Genomic DNA, 21525 nt, shown 5'->3' with positions numbered 1-21525 from the left:
AATCTGTTATAAATGTCAGATATAACGGATTTTTACAATCATATTGGTGAAGGAGGTGTCTGGCAAGACTCATCACCTCTTTTTGCTGTACAAGAACTCTGTGTACCTGTACAAAATGTAAATCAATCTAGCGAAACTAGGAATCATGTAGCGTGTTTCAAGTGGGCTGAGTTGGCAATACTGACCATAGGTAAACAAAGTAGCGGCATGGAGAGGCGTGAGCGGGCTCGTACAAGTTTCTCTTAATTTTTTTGTGGTCACTGCGTTGCTTGGAAGTATACTGGTCTACTGAATCTTTGTGCGAAGAACCACAACCTTTAAACATGCTGTAAGAACATTTCCCTTCTTCTCGTAGCCTGTAATTAACAAGGCAGCAAAAAACTCGAAACATGCTTTTTTTTTTTTTTTTCACCCTTTCTCCGTACAAGGACAAGAGGCTGTAACAGTTTCTTTGAGTTTTCCTGGACAAAATCCGAGAGTTGCCATTCACAGCATTGAGAAAATTACGTTACGAAGTGTGACAGGGTGTAATACATTTGACACCCAGATTCCGTGGTATTTTGTAAATACACCCAAATAAATGACAGTAAAATGGGTTTATTAACCTTATACCTTAGGCAGGTCTAAGCCTTTTTCCTTTATGGCATTTCCATTGGAAATTACTGATTACTGAGTCTTAAATTTATAGTGTAATTATTTCCCAGGGCCAGAGAGAAATCCTTCCCTTCCTGTAGTCTGAGAGTTGTGTGTGTTTGTACGTGTGATGTGTGTTGGTGGCTAGCGCATGCATGGGCAGACTAGAGCACATGAGCCAGTTTAAGCCAATCAGATTCATATCTGTCAGCCAGTCACACAGAAGGATCTCAAACTGAATTTGGTTCCCATGCTAGGGCCCTTGGGATATGAATTTCAGTTCATCTCTTGCTATGGTAAAGCTTAAAGGCTGCAAATTGACTCTTCAGATGAAGACTGGGAACCAATTCCTGAACTGTTTTCACAGTAAATTGGTAGGTAAATACAATACTCAGGTCTAGACTGGATAGGTCTGTTTTGGATGGGCAACAATTGGTTACCGGGAAGTTAGCTTGGTTTAATAATGAAGCTTAATTTTTTTTTTTTTGAAGGATTTTCGTATTACTTGACCTTGATTTGCACTTCTACTGTAAGTTGCTCATTTTTGCATGCTTCCCCGACGCAAAAACCTAGGTTTCCCACAGGTCCACCATAATCGATGGAGTTGGGGGGCATAACTCAGAAACGAGTGATTTCCAACAAATGGATATCAGATTCAAATGAAACATACTAAAAACCTTCTGAAAAATATAATTTTAAGTTTCTTAGGCAGTTGGGTGTATTTCCAAAAATTTACCGATTATGTAGAAATAACTAGACACCAAGGTTAAGGTCAAAGAATGTTGCTTTCATGGTTAGATAAGGCGTCATTAGGTTTAATGTGTATGTAAACTTGATGAGACTTTATTAACATCAAAGTAAACTTGATGAGACTTTATTGACTTCAAAGTCATGCATTTTATATATATTTATATTTATTGCAAAAAGAAAATACTGGGACCGTTCAGTATTGACGAGAATTTGAGCCTCAGGTCAGTATTCTTGTCAGATAAAGAAGCTCCCAAGCACCTCTTCCTTGGTAAGTTATTTTTGGATATGGCTGGTGAATATCCATTTGTATATTATCTACGGTATGCAGAGTATGCTGATATTAAAATGATTTATGTAACACGGAGAAGGAGAATAAAGTACAGTATGATAAGCAATATAAGTCGCTAAGAAAAAGGTGTTAGAGAGTACAGTATCCTTAACCAATGGGAATATGAGGCTGAATCTCGTTACCGGGTATATTTCCAGGCTGGATGTGGACGGCATGAGGGTATACTTCCCGTATGACTTTATATATCCAGAGCAGTATTCCTACATGCTGGACCTGAAGAGAGCACTGGATGCCAAGGTAATGTGTACAGTGCATTGTAGTGTTTTGTAAATTAAAAGTTAACTGTAGTGTGTGTATAATGTAATGACCAACTTTGTGCATGCTTGAATATTAACTGCTGTATACCGGTATATTTTTTTTGGCATGTATTTTTTGGTTCAGCACAATAATTTTTATCACACCTCTTTATCTCCTCCAGGGTCATTGTTTACTGGAGATGCCTTCAGGAACAGGGAAGACCATTTCTTTGCTCTCCCTCACAGTGTCCTACTTGCTGGCATTTCCACAGCACCTCACCAAGCTGATATATTGCTCTCGAACCATCCCAGAGATCGAAAAGGTACTGGACTGCTTGATCTTTTGCATCTAAGTTTAGGCCAGAAAGTAGAATCATTAATTTTTCTTTTAAATTTCTGTACAGTATTGTGCCATAAAAAGAGGGTTTCTTTATGCCTGGTGGTCTAGTGGGGTCAGGTGCTTCAACTGGATGTGCCCCATAAGGGTTTAGGTCTGAGGAGTGGTTGGGTTTATTTTGTACGTACCGTAATGCAGTACCACTCTGGAGGAAGCGACTGATTCACTTTCTGTAAAATAATGCCTTGCCCTCGGCCCTCACTTCTGTGATGGAGCATTAGTGGATTGGGTGATATATGATGGATGGATGGATTCTGGTTTAGATAATGTTAACAGGTGTGCACACCAGTGTTGCTTTTTTTTTTTTTTTTTTTTAATGAACAGAGGAAGAAAAAAAAAAAAAAAGATCCATACACCAGATAACAAATATCCTCCATTGAAAAAAAATCTGTAACAGTTAGACTTCATGCACTTTATAGAAACTAATCATATTTTTGTGTACAGTGGAGTAATTAATCACCCCCCCCCCCAGGTTATTGAAGAATTACGAAAATTGAAAAACTACATAGAGAAGGAGACAGGGGAACCAACAAACATCACTGGCCTTGCTTTGGCTTCCAGAAAACATTTGTGCATAAATCCAGAGGTATGTGTGATCCTTAACCCCTTCAGTATGATGACTTAATTTGATTTTATTTTTACCTTAAGATGAAAATTTTGTAACCGTAAGAGTTAGAGACGGCCCTCATTAATGCCTTCAGTATTTGGGTGGTTTAAGCTGAATAACGGTGGGATAAAGATTAAAATTTTATATATATCAAAAGCTAATGTCTTCAGTATAGTGACGTACCTATGTGTATATATATATATATATATATATTTATTTATTTAATTACCGGTACTGTATTTTTTGTTTTGGTACTTACAGATGATTATATGCTAGTTAAGGGAGACATTTCAAGCCGGATGGGTTAGATGTAGCCTTAGTTAGAGTAATTCAATCTTTTACAGCTAAATAGACTTGTTGAATAAAATCATCTAATGGTAGATTAAAATGGAATGGTGGGATGCCTTAATGGTATGTAATGTTGGTGTGTAGTCGTACACTAAGACATCTGGTGGTCAGGCAAGGCAAGTGCACCAACTAAATATGGTCTGTTTGGGTCTGATTCTATGGAGTGGTTAGAACTGATTGGTAACATAATGCCACTAAGAGGCAAGCAACCGGTCCCCCTCACCATAACCCCCTTTAGTCCAATAACCTACTTTTATTTTATTCATGCTGCCAGCAGATGAATCTGTAGAAGTTAAGATAACCTCATTCAGACTACATGTTTAAAGAGATAGCCTTCATTAAACCATCTTACATCAAGATATCTTCCCAGATTGTGTGGTATTAGTAAGATGAATGTATGTCATTGAAGTGAAGTTATGGTGTATGAAATTCATAGCGTAGCCCCCAGACTCCTCCACTCCAGATGGGGTAGTGGTGGATTTGATGATGATGATGATGATGACTCTGGATGTGATAGCCAAAAAAAAATAATAATTAAATAAATAGATAAATAAAATAAAAGTATATAAATAAAAAAGGCAAAAAAGAGTTGCTTGTGATGAAGATTTAGGAGCGTTGTGGTGTGGATGTGGATGTGATAGGAAGCGTTATGAGGAACACACTGAGGTGGTTTGGCCATGTGGAGAGGATGGAGGGTGAAAGACTGACGAAGAGAGTGTATGTGAGTGAGGTGGAGGGGGGAAGAGGGAGGGGGAGGCCGAGGATGAGATGGAGGGATGGGGTGGAGAGGTATATGAGAGAGGGGGGTGTGAGTTGGGAGCAGGGCAGTGAAATGGCAGGGGACAGGGCGACTTGGAGGCGATTTGTTTGTGGCCACCCCAAACGGGATTGAGGCGTCTGGCAATAGATAGATAGATAGATAGGGTAGTGCACTGATTACTTAACTTTAACAGGTGAACAAGGCCAGGGACGGCAAGGTGATCGACAGCGGCTGCCACTCTCTCACTGCCTCCTACGTGCGTTCCCGAGCCCAGCGTGATGACAACATACCCCAGTGTGATTGGTTCGAGAAGTTTGACCTGCACGGCAAAGAGTTCCCCATCCCGGCCGGTTGCTACAATATAGACGACCTTCGGGAGTTTGGCGGCCGCAAGGAGTGGTGTCCATATTTCCTGGCTCGTCATGCTGTCAGTTGTACAGAGTTTTTATATTTATTTATTACAGTTCTCAAGCCAGATGTGTCTATTGTTTAATCTGAGGGTAGTTGGTGTGTGATCTCTGCCCAGTAACACTCATGAGCAAGCAGGTGGTCACTGTTGCCTTAAATGTCTAGACTGAATAGCCTGGCCCTAGTCTCCTTGTGCCCAATGAGGAATAAAGGATTGGATGATGAATGGTTAGTTGGAATTTTAGTAATGTAAAGAAAACTCTTAACTAAAGCCACTTTGCAAAATAGTTTAAAGGTGTACATTAATTCATACTACTGTGTATGAGAGATTTAGATTTCCTTTCTCTTCTGGTTCATTCTCCATTGTCTGCATATCTGGACATGTGGAGAGAATGTAGGATAGAAATTGGATGAAAAGAACTATGAGTGTGAATGTGGAGGGTAGAGCACCAAGAGATACGGTAGTCAACAGTGAATTGCGCAAAATTTACGTTTGAAAATTGCATTGGTACGTGCAAAGATGATTTATGAGTTTCCCTCAAATTGAGGTACTAATATTAAGAAAAAAAAAGTTGTTAATACTTTGGAACACATCCCTGGCATATATCAAAAACACACCACTTATTTATATTATCTTCCATATATAACTGCTATTTCTTACATATTTCAGGTGCTCAGTGCAAATGTTGTGGTGTATAGTTACCATTACTTGCTGGATCCAAAGATTTCAGAGATTGTGTCTAAGGAGATGAAGAGTGAATGCTGCGTGGTGTTTGATGAAGCTCACAACATAGGTAAGAACAATGCCAGGTCATTTGTTCATTGTTCAGGCCTTCAGAGTATTGGTGTGATTTAGTAATTGTGTGTTATGTCATCATTATTTTTATTTTGTTATCATTGTCATTGTCATCATCATCAGTATTGTCATCCTCCTGCTCATCATCATCATCATTTCCGACCTGTGTAATGTCCAAACAAGGGATAGCCATCTTAGAAATGCCTCCAGGCTACCGTATCCTCACACACATCTCTCTCTTTAAAATGAAATGCAAGATTAAAGAGTGATCCCTTTAATGGAGAAGAGTGGATTGAAAAGCTCAGCACAAGTTTAGAAGGCATGATGGTGTACAAGAGATAAAGAGAACAAGGCCTTAAATTTTGAAGCTTGCTGACCTTTCTAATGGAAGGGAATCCTAGGCAGTGAATGGTAGAAAATTTGTACGTTATGGGTTGTAGAAGTGACCTATTTTTCAGAGCAGTTGCAGATATACACAGAATGAATAACATAAATGATAAGAAAACTTTACGAGAGCTTTAGGACAGAAGTATGGACAATAAGACTGAGATGTGGCATTGTTGATTGAATGTGTACTGTACCATTTGTTGGCACTGTTGAATATATGAATATTATAACATGTTTTTGCTGCTATTTTGAGTAACTTAAATGACTTTTGATGTTCTAGACAACATCTGTGTGGATTCGATGAGTATCACAATCAACAGAAAGGTCTTGGACAGAGCCAAGACCTGTGTCACCAACTTAAGTGAACACATCCAAAGGTATGATGTAGTTATCGTGTTGAAAACAGTGGAGAGTTCCCTCCAGTTTTGTATTTACAGTTTACTTCAAGTTTTGAACAATATTTTAAAATCCAGAAACTCAAAAAAACTTTGTTTAGTCATATCTTGGTTACTTAATTACTGTACCAATGTCTCCCATGCAGAAGCACAGCGAGCCAAATTTAAACAAAAACACCACAGCCTTGTTGTTTGAAGTTTGTAGCCCACCTTTAAACACGGAACAAGGGGAAACTGTATCTGTTGGCTTAGGGCTGTATTTAAAAATGTAATCTTAATATTAGGGCATAAAAAGTGAGTTTTACGCCAGGTACCCCTTTTTTGGATAAGGGCTAAGGTGTTGCCCCTGGGTAGAGGACTTTGGTTTGGAGCGTGTAGCATTTTGTGACCGGATGCCCTTCCTGATGTCTACCAATGACCCTTGGGTGGCTTCGATCTTCCGACCCTTCGGTCAGAGCGGAGCGCTCTAACCCACTGAGCCACGGCTGCTATATAACATTGCTTTTATTTGCCTTCACTCATACAGTTACCAGACATTTCATATGAAATTGGAGTAGGAAGCATTTTTTAATATTATTTTTGGGATTAGTTAACTAAACAATAAACTCTCAATTATTCTGCATAATTCAGCCAAGCCCTACACTTGGTAAAGCAAAATGCCAGATATTGCATAGTACCCCCCATTGGCTCAGTATTTGGCATCAAGCTGGATATTGCATTATTGTCTGCCTCAAACTTTTATCCTTAAAACTTTACCATTAATAAAAAATAAAAATTAAGCTTAAAATACAATAAAATAGTGATACAGTTCAGTCATTCAGTAATAGAGCACCAGTTGGTTACCGTTTATGAGACAGTTGATAAACCACAAGGCCGGAAATTGCATAGAACCCCCAATTACATCCTGTTTTGGCGCCGGATATTGCTTTAGTAGAGCCGAGCCAGCAGCACCCGATATTGCGATGGGCTGGATATTGTGCCGATGGATAATTGAGAGTTTTCTGTAATAATGAAATATGGAGACACGATAATCCTATAAATTTTAAAACGTGTAGTAAATAACCTGCTTCTCATGTATGGAGCTTCTTAAACTCTTTAGTTCAGTGATATGTTAATGGTTTATTGTTGTTACATTCATTTTATTTACCAATTGTACTTAAGCTATGAATGCATTACAGTTTTTTAATCATCCTTGGTGCTTTGTAGTCCCTGTGGTCTGAAGGGCAGTGTGGTGGCAAATGCTGTACAGCTCAGGAAAGTCTTCAAAATAAGGGGAACATCTTTGCAACTCACCAAGAAGGAAGTACAAAGTGTAAAACCTGCATCGTTATCTTTGTTGCAGGATCAAAGTATCAGACAGCAATCGGCTACAGGAGGAGTACAACAGATTAGTTGCTGGTCTACGAGCGGCAGCCAGTAACCAGGATGTCATAGCCAGTCCTGTTTTGCCGAAGGACATTCTGGAAGGTAAGATTTTTGTCAACATAATCAGAGAATATCAGTAAGTAAAAACTTGATCAGATGTTATTGATAAAAACTTCATTTTTTTTTTTACCTCTTCAGTCTTTTTTTTTTTTAACCTTTTCCATCTGATGACATATTTTGAAATACATTGTTGGTGCTGCATGGCAGACTTTCGTTACACGATGAACCAGTAAGTGATTAATAACTATTACGATGACAAAAAAATTTTGGACCTTTTTTCAGTATTCGGTACAATTTTCACTTATACTATGATTATGATCCCGTACAAAGCCTCACTGGTCAGTATATGATTGCTTTTTTTTTTTTTTTTTTTTTTTTTTTTTTTTTTTACAATTGCCCTCTGTTAAGTCAACAGTCATTTGTTTGTTCCAAGATGCCATTTGCAGGCCTCACTATCGTGTGTTAGTGTCAGTGATGAAACAGTAGTATGGGGTTGGAGTTCAAGCAGCAAGTAAAGTGCAGTGAAGTGAAATAACTACCAGGTTAGATGAATTAGAAACTAGTTTATAGACTCTTTTCAGGTGGTAAGCAACAAGTGAAGTAAAATTTTTCAAGCTGTAGGAGACCACTTGACATCCACTTTGATATTATGTAAGTTGTAGGAGGCCACTTGACATCCATTTTGAAATTATTAAAACTGTAAGAGACCATTCTACGTCAATTTTGAAATTATTCAAATTTTCGGAGACTGCTATATATCCACATTGAAATTCATAATCACTCTCCATACAGAAAATGTTCCTGGCAACATAAGGACTGCAGACTTCTTCATTTCTTTCATGCGTCGGCTGATTGACTTCTTGAAGATGCGTCTGACTGTGACCCACGCAGTGCAGGAGTCTCCCGCTGGCATCCTGAAAGACCTCAAGAATAGGGCCTTTATTGACCGCAAACCCCTCAGGTAGTGTACAGTAGTTTTTATATATACTGTATATATATATATATATATATATATATATATATACAGGTAACTCGCACGGAACACGATCTCACGGAACGCGCTCGCAATTATACACGGTAAGGGCTGGGATACATATAAGACAACGTAAGATTAAAAAACCATCATGAAAACTACAAATTAACGCAGGAGAGGCCTATGAAAGATCAAATCCTCGAACGTCACCGCAGCGCACGGTTTGTTTTGATTACGTGACGATCTAGGCGGGAAATTATTCAGTGAGTGAGACATTCCCGAGTGCAGTAGCACAGTATTTGTAAGTTAAATATTTACAGTACTGTACTGTTCTGGTAAGTTTATGTGCAACTTAAAGTACTATTAAATAACGTTAAAGCAAGAAATAAAGTCTTATAACCAGTTTACCTGATAGGCGTCAGAATATTGCCTTTTTTATTTGTTCGTTTTTTCCACAGTACTGTACAGTATTTGTAAGTTAACTATTTACTGTTCTCGTATATACTGTACTTGTAACCACTTAAATAAAGTTAAATCATTCAATAAAGCCTTGTAACCAGTTAACTCGAATTATATGATTACCCATGATCGGCGTCGGAATATTGCCTTTTTTGTTTGTTCGTTAAACTCTTACTGTACTGCTTTTCTACAGTACTGTATTTGTAAGTTAAATATTTACTGTTCTGGTATGTACTTGTAAGCAATTAAAGCATTAAATAAAGCCTTGTAACCAGTTAACCTGCTTTATATGAAACCCATGATCGGCGTCGGAATATTGCCTTTTTTGTTTGTTCGTTCAAGACTTATAATAAAAGAAAAATACATTTTTGTCTTGGTATCTTTACCTATTTGCTCAGGTTTGCTGTAATGGTTTGGATCATTTGATGCAATGCAACGTGTAGAAAACTGTGAAAACTTTTGGGAAGTGAACGAAAATCTGGGACATGAGACTGGCCTTGACTTCACCCTCTCATGTATCATCTGTCAGTTCACCACCTGCTATCGTGATGAGTGGATGTACGATTTTTTCGCTCGTGGCCATGCCTAACCACACATAGGTATACCCATTACCTCGACCCAGACAGAAAATACAATCTTTTTCCTCCCTTGCAAAACACAAACAACCACCCTGTTTACGAGACAGCAATATATATTGCGAAAATAACAAGGTAAAATGATAAAGATGAACGTAAAATGATAGAGAAAGATGAACATGTTATGACGGAAGAAGTACGTTTTCCCCGTCTGTAAACGTATTTATTTCTGCTTTGTATCTGTATTCGTAATAATTAGACTTATTGCTAGTTCTGAAACTGCATTACGATTCTATTTTTAGCCATTCTCATGGTGTGGGAGCTGGAAGTTGTGACACAACTTCCTTATTGCTAATCGGACTGACCCTCCACTTTATTCTCCCGTGGCAGAGTCTAGCCTTGGAGGACGTGCAGTTTTCTCAGGACTGAAAATTCAACTCTTTCGCTCCCTTTTCCAAGCATGGGCACAACGATAATGTAAAAAATAACTCGAAACTACCATAAATATATATCAAAAAGGTGAAAATATATTCATAACATTTTTTCTTTTCCAGCCATTCCTAACAGATTATGTACTGAAATCATTCGATATCACAGTACTGCATTTCTAAGTTAAATATGTACTGTTCTGGTATGTAAGTTAAAGCACTGGTACCAGTTAACCTGATTTATATGATTAACTATGATCGGCGTCGGAATGTTTCCTTGTGTTTACATACAGTATTTGTGTGTTGAAGTTTTGCTCTGGAGTACTGTATTTGTGAGTTATAACATTAAATAAACCTTCTAACCACTTAAAGTGTTTTCTAGTGATTACCAGTGACAGATAACAGCAAAACAACACATTTGGGGGGTCTAGGGAGCAAAATACGGAGTAGTTTAAATATATGCGATTTCGCACCTAACACGGCACGGTAGGAACGAAACCCACGTGTTCCGTGCGAGTTACCTGTATATATATATTTACTGTGTATATATTTTCCAGTGGTTAATTTGATAGTAGTCTTAGTGCTTTAAGGGTTTAGGTGAGGAAGGTTAGGAATTAAATTTTCTAACTTGATTATGTGTGTGTGAGTTGTTTTTGTTGTATTTTGTTCATTTGAACTGGTTCAAATCAGCTTGTAAAGTGTCGCCTTTTTGTCTGTTGAACAACAAAGTTGATTTTTTGTATTAACTCATATAACTTACTTAGTTCTCAGGAGCGTGAAATGAAATATCCGGTACTGAATACATTGTGGTCGGTTAAATTCTTTACAAAATATCAGCTGTTTGCTTCCTTATCAGCAGTTAACATAACTGTGTTTGTTGTTGATCCAGGCCCATCTGAACTTACACCAGAATGATGTACTTTTCAGGTTCTGCTCAGAACGGCTGGCGTCCATCATCCGGTCATTGGAGTTGACGGACATCAGTGACCTCTCACCCCTGGTATCAGTGGCTAATTTTGCCACCCTGGTCTCCACATACATGCATGGCTTCTCAGTCATCATAGAACCTTTTGAAGACAAGGCACCAAATATACCAAACCCAATTCTATATTTAAGGTACAGTACTGGTAAATTATAGTTTTTGTTGTCTTCATGAATCCATTCATTGTGATGGTGTAATTTTAAAAAATTTACTCTTGTTATATCAAAATGATTTAGTTGAGGAGACTCTTTTTGAATTGGGGGTTTGATATAGCATTCTGTAACCTCTTCACTATGAAAGGTCTGTTGTAAATTGAATAAAATTGTCTGGAGGAAGCAAGGATTCTCTATAGAAATGAATCATCTTTTATATTTTATTTTTTATGCATTCTACCACCTCCAGAGACTATTCATCTCTCACTGTAAAAAAGTTTAGTAGAGTTTGTCTTTAATTCTCTCACTGCCAAGGAATCTCTTCAGGCTAAATAGAGTAGTTTGGCAGTGAGTAAAAGAATAAAACGAAAAGAATAAAACAGAAAAGTCCAACATTATTTTCTTCATTGTCCTCAGGTGTTTGGACTCCTCTTTAGCCATCAAGCCAGTGTTCAGCAAATTCCAAACCGTGGTAATCACCTCAGGGACACTCTCGCCTCTTGACATGTACCCCAAGATCCTTGATTTCCACCCAGTCATCCAGAGCTCCTTCACCATGACCCTTGCCAGACCTTGTATCCTGCCTATGGTATGTACTTATATAGATTAGTTTGGGCTGATATTTCTGTGGCTTTTACAGATTTATACATAATGGGTGGTTGGAGTTTATTGCATAGCATGATGCTGCTTTGGGACTCGCAGCCAGCCACTCCTTAAATGTCTGGACTGAAAGTGTACCCAGTTGCTGTATTCTGAGGGTTTGATGGAAGTGTGAATGACTTTGTGGCTCATTTCACTGGATATAATGTTGGTAGTTTCAGCATTTGTGTTTTTTATTTATGCATTTATGTATTTTATTTTTTATCATACCTTAGCCTCTTCTCAAGTGGGAATAAGAGAATGATGATAATGATAATATAGTTCTTTCATCTTACCTTGTTCTAGATTTTTGTCTCATTGTAGATTATTTCATGTTGCTCAGTAACAGAAAATAAACAATGCTATGGCTCTTCATCCCTTCCACAGCTCTTCTTCATGACTAGCATTATGTTGTAATTTAATTGGTTGTTACAACTCTGTACTCAGTATGAAGAGATGGGATTTTTAGGTCGTTAAAATAAAAAGAGTATAGTGGTGATGTTGATGCTGCAGATTGTGACAAAAGGGAATGACCAAGTGGCAGTGTCATCAAAGTTCGAGTCCAGAGACGATCCAGCCGTCGTTAGAAATTACGGGAAACTACTGGTGGAAATGGCGAGATGCGTCCCTGATGGTATGCACTTGTAAACTCTTTTGTTTTCTTCTCATTATAGCTAGAATACATAATTATACATGTACATTAACAGTGCTGTGTTTGATGCCTAGATGTCTATTGGGTGAAAATACTGTGACTGAATGTGTAACTCATTGTAGCCTTTAGTTTTGTTTGTAATTGTAATACAGGTACAGTACTTAATTTTTCAGTTACTTTTGATTGTGCTGTATTTGATGCCCAGTAGTCTGTTGGGTTAAGGTGCTCTAACCACATGTGGCCCATTGGTGTCCACATCTGAGTGGGGATCCCCAGGCCTCTACGATTCTGATGGGGCATTGAAGAATTGCATGATAAATGAAGTATATATAAATAGACTTGCATTATTTACAGCATGAAGGATATATGAATGAGTGCGGTTCATTTCACTGCATTCTAGTGATTGTTCCCTCACTTATATGATAGTTCTCCTGGTGTTATGTGCTATTTTTTTCACTGTTATGTTACTGGTGCACTATAGGTCTCCCATGTATATAATTTCTTGCCTTGTTTGTGGATCCAGTTTCACCTCATTGTAGTGTAAGAAAAAAATGTGGATGGTAATGTATAAAATGTTTTCATAATCAGAAGTCTCTTTGTTACTATGTAAAATTATTTTTTGGTAGTATGGATTTCAAGAAAGATCATTCCAAAGGAAACTGTAAAAGAGATAACCCAGGAAGCATTTCACTAAAGTCTTCTTCCAATCAACAGGCATGGTGTGCTTCTTCACCTCGTATCTGTACCTGGAGACGGTAGTTGCAACGTGGTACGACCACGGCATCATCAGTGACCTGCAGAGGCACAAGCTGGTGTTTATAGAGACCCAGGACGATGCTGAAACATCCCTGGCACTTATTAATTACATGAAGGTTTGACAGTTCATTAATAACATAAGCTTTTTAGACTAATTTCTTGGGATGGTCTCTAGCACTTGTTTGTTACATGAAGATTTGACAGTTCATTTAAAACTTTAGCACTTCAGATTAATTTCTTGGAATCACCTTGTAGCAAGAAATTAATCTTTTAGCATCAGATAATTACATGAAGGTTTGACAGTTCGTTAATAACTTTAGCACTTTGGACTAATTTCTTGGGATTGTCACCTTCAGTGAGAGCAGTGGAAATGAGTTACTTGAGAGGAGCATGTGGAGTGACGTGGAGGGACAGGTTGACGAATGAAGAAGTGAAGGAACGTTGTGGGGTAGATGTGGATGTGGTTGAAAAGATTAGGAGAAATACACTGAGGTGGTTTGGACATGTGGAGAGAATGGAGGATGAAAGACTGACTAAGAGGGTGTATGTAGGTGAGGTGGAGGGAGGGAGAGGGAGGGGTAGACCGAGGATGAGGTGGAGGGATGGAGTTGAGAGGTATATGAGGGAGGGGGGGGTGAGTTGGGGGGAGGGGAGTCAAATGGTGGGTGACAGAGTGACTTGGAGGCGTTTTGTCTGCGGCCACCCTTTGCGGGATTAGGGCGTCGGGCTATAGATAGATAGATAGATAGTCACCTTCACTTACTAACCCTTTGAGATTCCGATGACGATTTTGATCGTCATTTCAAATCCATCCTCAGAAGCTCCAATGACGCTTTTAATCGTCATTCTAAGAAATTTTCATAAAATACTCACCATAAATCGCATTTACGTATCATAACAAAGAAACTCGATTGTGACGTCACGGAATGGTTGCTCATTGTGTAGCAAGTACCGCACAGCTGGTCTGACTCGTGGCTTTGTTTCTTTATCACTTTATTCTTGGTGAATATTATTCTACAGCAAGGTATAAAATTTTTGGTTTTTGCCTAACTTCAATTCCTCACTTTGACTTTTTATATATATATTTTTTTCCTCTTTTTGAACATACTACAGTAAAGTACAACTATTCAGCTTCAAAATGACACCACAACCAGCATCCTATCATAAAAAATGTATTTACACTGACCGATCAAAGAAAAAGATTGCGAAGTGAATATGCGGCCAAGATTAAAATAAAATTGTGCACCTCTTTCCTTTCGCTTTACCGCACAATGTAATGCAAAAATTACAATAATCTTTATATCATTGTAAAGGTAATTTATTGTAGTTTTGCATGGTTTAAACCAGATTTACATATCTTTATTAGTTGTTTTTTTGCTGAATATTTTTCTACTCAAGGTATAGAATTTTTGCTTTTCATCTAAGTTCAGCATGTCATTTTCACATTTTATTTTCTTTGTAAACATACTACGATAAAGTACAACTATTCAGCTTTAAAATGACACCAAAACCAACATTCTATTGTGAAAAGTGTATTTACACAGAGTGATCAAAGTAAAATATCGGGCCACAAAGCTGTGGGTCAGCGTGAGTGGCTGACTCTAGGACAGACATAATCTGCCCGGCCCAGAAACCTGATAGGGTTAATTACACAAAGGTTTGACAATTCCACATTATTGGGAGGGAGAGAAACACAGGCTATAACTTGAATTCATTGTTTTCTCTAACATTTTGGGCTACACAGAATCCACCTCTGAAGATGGATTCTGTGTAGCCTGAGATGTAAGAATAAATAAAGAATTCACACTCTAACCTGTGTCTTTCTCCCACCCAGCATTTGTACTTGTCAGAATGGATCATCTACTAATTCCACAGTAACTTAGGCGTTGTAGACTGCATTCTCCATGACTCTCTATTTTAAGCTTTCTAATGGTCATAGTAAATCTAATTCACTATTGAAAATAGTGTCAGATGATTTTATTTACTTAAGAGTGAGCTGTCAGAGCATGAGAATTAGTTCTGTCTTTATAAACCTTGTCATGTTCAGAATAAGTCAAGTTATTAAAAAAACAAATCTACAGTAAGACCTCACTATAACAGACTAATTGGGGCCCAAGCCAGTCCGAAAAAGGCAAAATTCCGATAAAAGCAACATCCGAACTTGCCCCTGCTAACCCGGACTTTTTTAGATATATCAGACATTAGTCCGGATCACACAAACGGTTTTTAAACTGTTTTGACTATTATTGCGGTACTGTACTGTGTTATAACTTTACAACATTAATTAAATGGTATAATTTATATAATTATACAGTACTGTGCACTAATAAACATATCTTTTATTTACCTTATTGTGGTGAACATAGCTGAAGTGGTCAGGCAGTCCGGACTGCTTCTGGCTTTAACAGACTTTTTCCGATATATGGGAATTTGGTCTGTTAGCTCCCTGAGTCCGATAAAAGCGAATTCCGGTCTATTGAAGTCCGTTATATCGAGGTTTTACTGTAGTTCTCTATTCCAGCTAATGCCACACAATTTTATATAGTGGATCATGTGAGCCTGAGAGTAGTAATTTACCTTGGCTGTTTGTTTTGTGTAATAGTGATTCACCTAATTGTCATATACATATCTGTTAACAGATCTTGAATTTGGCTGTTTTATTTATTTAGGCTGTTTTCCTTTTTTCTAGGAGGGAACAATCGTGCAGGCTTTTAACCTTTGGGTCCTTCTGTCTTGCATTAAAAAAAGAAAAATCCTGCTCTGGGTCTTGCATTCTCTGTACATTACGTACTTACTGTACCTTAGTCTGTTGACTGATGTGAATATCCCTTTGCTGAATAAACTTACCTTCTGCAGCCATATTGAAATAATAAAGTGCTGTAATACCAGGGAAAGTGTTAGTGAAGGAGGAAATTTTGTAATCATAGTAATCTTGTGTTTCAGGCGTGTGACAGAGGACGAGGAGCGGTTCTGCTGGCCGTTGCGAGAGGGAAGGTGTCAGAGGGAATTGACTTTGACCACCATTATGGCCGCTGTGTTATCATGATGGGCATCCCCTTCATGTACACCCAGAGCAGAAGACTCAAAGCCAGACTGGAATATCTCAGGGACCAGTTCAATGTACGTAAATCATCTTATTTGTCATCGTCGTCATTGTCATCATTATCATCACTCTCATCATAGATGTTGTTGTCATGATCATCATCATCACATTTTAGTAACAATAATTTCCTGTGATTGGATGATGAATGGATGGATAATTTCCTGTGGACTGTAATATAGCCTACATATACTGTTCCATTACCCTGTGTAGGTGATATCAGTACTGTAAGGTAAATTAAAAATGTTTGCCTTTTTTCTCCTTCCAACAGATTCGTGAGAGTGACTTCCTGACATTTGATGCAATGCGTCACGCGGCCCAGTGTGTGGGCCGTGTGATGCGAGGGAAGACAGACTATGGTATTATGTTGTTTGCGGATAAACGCTTTGCCAGAGCAGATAAGCGGAGTAAACTGCCAAGGTGGATTCAGGAATATTTAGTAGATCACAAGTGTAATCTGTCAACAGAGGAAGCAGTGCAGGTAAGAGTCTCTCATTAGTTGAAGTAAAAGGAGATTAATTTTTTTAGAATATTTATGGGTACCAGTTGTGACCAGTAGAGAAAGACTTATATTTTTTTTAATGTTGTTGCATCATGCAAGGTATATTATGACCCTGGATGTCGTATTTACTTCACCCAATCTTTTACTTGGGAATAAGGGTTAGGATATTGTCGCTGCTGCTGCTGCCGCTGCTGCCAATAATGATGAGGATAATGGTTCCTTTTTTTATCAGTGGTCTGTGAGATGTTAAGATGGCTGGTATACTAGTAGTAGAACACAATAGTTGGAGTGGCAGCCTCATGTTATATGCAACAGTGCAAATCTACATGAGGTGATTGGTGGTTTTTCAACTCAGTGAATGCTACCAGGGGCATAGCTTGGCCTCCTGTCTCGAAAGGTTCTGCCCTGCAGTAACTTAGTCTTCAGCCCAGTTGTTGTGAGGTGCCTGATACTGTATAGGATTGTTGTTATGAGATGTATGGCTTTTGAACTTTTTTGCTGTGAGATGTATGACAGTTTTTACCACTGTTGCTGTGAGATATGTAATAATATTTACCATTGCTGTTGAGAGATGTAGGATAATTTTTACTTCTGGTTTATGTTAGATGTATACTGGTAATAACTTTTTACTTATGTTACTGTGAGGTGTATTATAATTTTTACCTTTGTTTTTGTGGGATTTATAGTAACTTTAACCAGAAATCCACAGCATCAACAGCAAGAAATCAAGGAATTTTGATTAAGTTGAGATTTTTCCCCAGATCACCCGTCCATGGCTGAGACAGATGGCCCAGCCGTTCACCCGGGACGACCAGCTTGGAGTCTCACTGTTAACTCTGGAGCAGCTGAACTCAGCGGAAAATATCGAAAAGATCCAGAAGAGAGCGCAGCAGATGCAATAAATCATGTGTTACTGTACTCAGTTTGGGAGTAAAAGTCATAGAAATTATGTATGATACTGATCCTGAGAGTGTGTGTGTTTTGTGTATATAGTGTCAGACTACAGGTCTCCCTTATTGTACAATGTTTCGTTTTACGTTATTTCTCATTTACGATCGCTCTTCATTGGTACCAATTGTTCATTTTCTTATTTGAGCTCCCCTGCATTTACGATTACTAATGTGGAGAAATCCCGTGCTTCCGCCAACCAAACATCACTGGTTCCGAGACACTTCACCATTAAGTCAATTCACCGTCAGACAATTCACCCTCAAAACATGGACGATTCCCCGTCAGGACACTTCACACCCTGGACAATTCCCCATCATTCTATAAAAATACTTATTATTAATTAATCAATACATTAATAGCTATATTTCAGGGGGATCCATCAAAGTCTATGTTCAGTAGCGTAGGCTTTGGATATTATTTATTAGTTGCACCTTTAGTCAATAATGAACTTGTTTCTTCCTTGCTGTAGTCACCTCTGAATTATATTCTAGCATCACCCATAGCTGTCTTCGTTAATAATGGTGAATTATCTTGTTATTTTTGTGACGGCAAATTGTCCTGAAACCGCATCACTGCTCAGTCTCATCCACACGCTTGTTCAACTTAAAACTTCCGTGCGTCTGTGTTCGTCAGTGCCCAGAATATTACTATTTTTCCTGTTCTTCATACTGTACCATATTTCGTGTCATTGCTTATGCTATTTCATGTCTTTATGTTTGCAAATGTACATTCATACATGATTCGGATGCACGACAATATGTAAAGCATCATTATTATTGCTTATTAGATCACATGTACGGGTGTTGGGTTTCTTATATACGAGTCCAGGAACGCATCCTTATTTTTCCCATTAAACCTTAAGTTCTCTATACGATATTTCGGTATACGATTGCCTTTCTAGAAATGCATACCTATCGTAAAGCGAGGGAGACCTGTACTGTAATAGTAATTGTGAAGTTGAGTATGAATGACATTGCTTTAGATGAAAATGAAATTTATTATTTTACATATAAATTATAAAGGGATGTTATTTATACTGTATTCAGAAAAAAGTGCGGTACCTAGCATGTGTTGATTATGTTATTAATACAAGTTTATTAAGTACAGTACTGTATGATAACACATGCCTGGTAAATTAAAATGATTGTGTAAAATAAGCTGAAAAAGACGGTATGACTGATCCATCTTGAACTTCTAGACATTTTCTGGTGACTGAAGTGATGGATAAGAATGTTTGTTGAACCAGGGATGATCTGTTAGTTTTTACTGTTATCATCATCATCATCCGGACCTCCTTTCCCACCTTAGGGCAGGGTGAGGAGTAGCAATGTCCAGACAGCCCAAATTTGCCCATTCCAATGGGCCACGCATCCATTCGCCCACCAGTCAAGTCCCCGGAATCTTGGCTCTATCTGATACGCCAAAAACATTCACCACGTCATAATTCACACTTGAAGTCTTTCCAAAAGAGTTAGATATAGTGTTCATTAGCTCTTTCAGAATCTGGTGTATATATTGTATTGTATTGTACAGTAGGAATGAATTGAAAAATATATCATCAGATTGAGAGGCAAACCCCTCCAGATCTGTGACATTTTGTTGTAGTTTATTGTTGATACTTAGAGACGATTTTTGGTTTATTTGAGCTTAATAGAGGAGAGGACATGAATTCTGTATCTAATCCCTCTAGTTTGAGAAGTCCAACCAAAGCTGAATAAAATTGTCAAGGAGTAGCAATAATAAAATAATAAAAGACATCAGTGTGGAGATGGAGCTAAGACCATTAAAAGAATTTTTGTCCTGTAAATAAAACTTGCCTAGCTTGCTGCTGGAATAATGAATGCCCATTTCAAAAGTCCTGTTGCCTCTTTGGAGTTTCTTTCAGCCTTGGATGAGGTCATAGAGTGTAACCTCAGGAATAAGGAACTGCATAGGGAGGCTGGCAGAGATCAAGCAGCATGGAGAGTTGCCATTAGATGACCAAGGCTGACACAAGCAAACATGTTGGAGCCTTCATAAACGATATGATATGAAATTATATGAGTGTGGGCTTTTGAGTTAAGGTGCCCCAGCTGCATGTGATGCAGGATGGATAGGGTTTATTGTTCACATAATACTACTCAGGAAAGAGTGATTGGTCATTTGCCTTAAATGTCAGGACTGTGTAACCAAGCCTTTGATGGTACAGTAGAAAATGAAGCAAAAAAATCTTCATGAGACACGTGTGTGTCTTGGATGGCTTCACGTATGTGTAATTAATTCACCAAACCTTGTGAGGATAATCAGTGCCTTGCCTGTGTCTGGTGCCAGTTTTGTAGGTAACTGTGTGGTGGTTTTGGGTACATTATGTGTGCAGCAGGCTTGGCCTTTCTTAAGAACTGGAGTATAATTTTCACAGACATCCAGCTTTTAGTCTGAAGTTCCAATATGTGATACAGATTGTGAATAGGAATTTTTGATGGAAATGTGAAATAAAAAATTCTGAAAAATCTGTGAATTTTGCATCTACCCTATTACAGTATATCATAAACTGTATAATGATATTGTTGATGATACTGTAGTCAGATTATCTTTTTTTTTTTTTTTTTTTTTTTTTTTTTTTTACTGCAGTCAGACTTTTTTTTTTTCTTTCTGTTACTATAGTCAGATTACCTTGGTTTTGAGAGGAAGTATTTTTCCCGTAAAGGCTGTTGGTTGATGAGCACATGTATTATGGTATCTGTTTCAAGTAATACTGTATTTTAATGCTGTAAAAGGAAAAGTATATGGTAGGATACTTATTGACAGAGTTAGGGAAATAACAGGGATTAGTTGGAGAAGAACAGTAAGGTTTTAGGAAGGGAAGGGTTTGTGTAGATCAGATATTCATCTTAAGGTCTTTGGTGGAAAAGTTTCTAGAGAAGAGAAAGAAGTTGCATGTGGCATTCATGGATATGGAGAAAGCATATGATAGAGTGGATACACAAGGAGTGTGCAATATTGAGAATATGTGGTGTAAATGGGAAGCAGTTGATTGCCATGAAGAGTATGTATGAGGGTGCTAAGGCTGCAGTGTGGATGGACGTTGAACTAAGCGAATTTTACCATCTTAAGGTTGGATTCAAACAGGGATGTGTCATGTCTCCATGGTTGTTCAATCTGTATATGGATGGGGTTATAAAAAAGATACAAGGTAGGGCAGTGGATGTTGGAGTGACCCTAAGGAGAGAGGACAGCATTTGGAAACTTCCTGTTCTGTTGTTTTCAGATGAAATGGTATTGTTAAGTGAAGATGAAGGGGAATTGCAAGGCTTGGTGAATGAATTTGGGTGAGTGTGGAGGAAATGGAATCTGCAGGTAAATGTAGGGAAGAGTATAGTTATGGTCTGCAAGAGAAATGAAGTCATTGAATGTACAATGAGGTTGGATGAGAAGGAACTGGAAAATATGAGTGCATTTAAGTACTTGGGTAGTGTGATGAGTAAGGATGGAAGTTTAGAGGGTGAAGTACTTGAAAGTGTACAACAAGGAAGAAAGGTTGCTGGTTCCTTGAAAGCAGTGATAAGAAACAGCAAAGTGAACATAGAAATTAAAAAGTTACTGCACGATAGTATTGTGATACCAACGAATGGAATCAAAGCTTGGACCTTTTGGAAGGACACAAGTGAAGAATGAGAGCAATGGAAATGGGTTGTTTGAGAGAAGCATGTGGAGCTACATGGAGAGACAGACTAACAAATGAGAAAGTGAAGGACCATCGTAATGTAGATGTGTATGTGATAGAAAGTATTAGGAGAAGTACACTGAGGTGGTTTGACCATGTGAAGAGAATGAAGTGAGAGACTAATGGGGAAAGTGTATGTGAGTGAGATGGAGGGGGGGGAGA

The 21525-nt window shown here is 38.2% G+C and overlaps 1 protein-coding gene across 1 annotated transcript; it reads left to right on the top strand.

The window, feature by feature from the left end:
- Nucleotides 1-205: 205 nt before the first annotated feature.
- Nucleotides 206-17664, top strand: Xpd (general transcription and DNA repair factor IIH helicase subunit Xpd). The gene is made up of 16 exons (XM_080281182.1): nucleotides 206-328; nucleotides 1870-1969; nucleotides 2151-2291; nucleotides 2838-2951; nucleotides 4274-4507; nucleotides 5159-5282; nucleotides 5952-6048; nucleotides 7409-7533; nucleotides 8284-8452; nucleotides 10854-11042; nucleotides 11478-11649; nucleotides 12213-12333; nucleotides 13066-13223; nucleotides 16051-16227; nucleotides 16479-16688; nucleotides 17471-17664. Exons 1-16 carry the CDS (start codon nucleotides 324-326, stop codon nucleotides 17609-17611), a joined length of 2277 nt encoding a protein of 758 aa, XP_080137308.1. The 5' UTR covers nucleotides 206-323; the 3' UTR covers nucleotides 17612-17664.
- Nucleotides 17665-21525: the final 3861 nt, after the last annotated feature.

The sequence above is a fragment of the Coenobita brevimanus genome, chromosome 88, assembly GCF_032717465.1.
Source record: "Coenobita brevimanus isolate Jiangsu-jjx chromosome 88, ASM3271746v2, whole genome shotgun sequence".
NCBI classification, from domain to species: domain Eukaryota; kingdom Metazoa; phylum Arthropoda; class Malacostraca; order Decapoda; family Coenobitidae; genus Coenobita; species Coenobita brevimanus.
This window is presented reverse-complemented; position numbering and strand designations above follow the sequence as displayed.

What these genes read in the sequence shown, in the direction of transcription:
- Xpd (XM_080281182.1), top strand. An exon ending in GACCTTGTATCCTGCCTATG is followed by an intron (nt 11,650 to 12,212) that starts GTATGTACTTAT and finishes TTGATGCTGCAG; the next exon opens with ATTGTGACAAAAGGGAATGA. An exon ending in GGCGAGATGCGTCCCTGATG is followed by an intron (nt 12,334 to 13,065) that starts GTATGCACTTGT and finishes TCCAATCAACAG; the next exon opens with GCATGGTGTGCTTCTTCACC.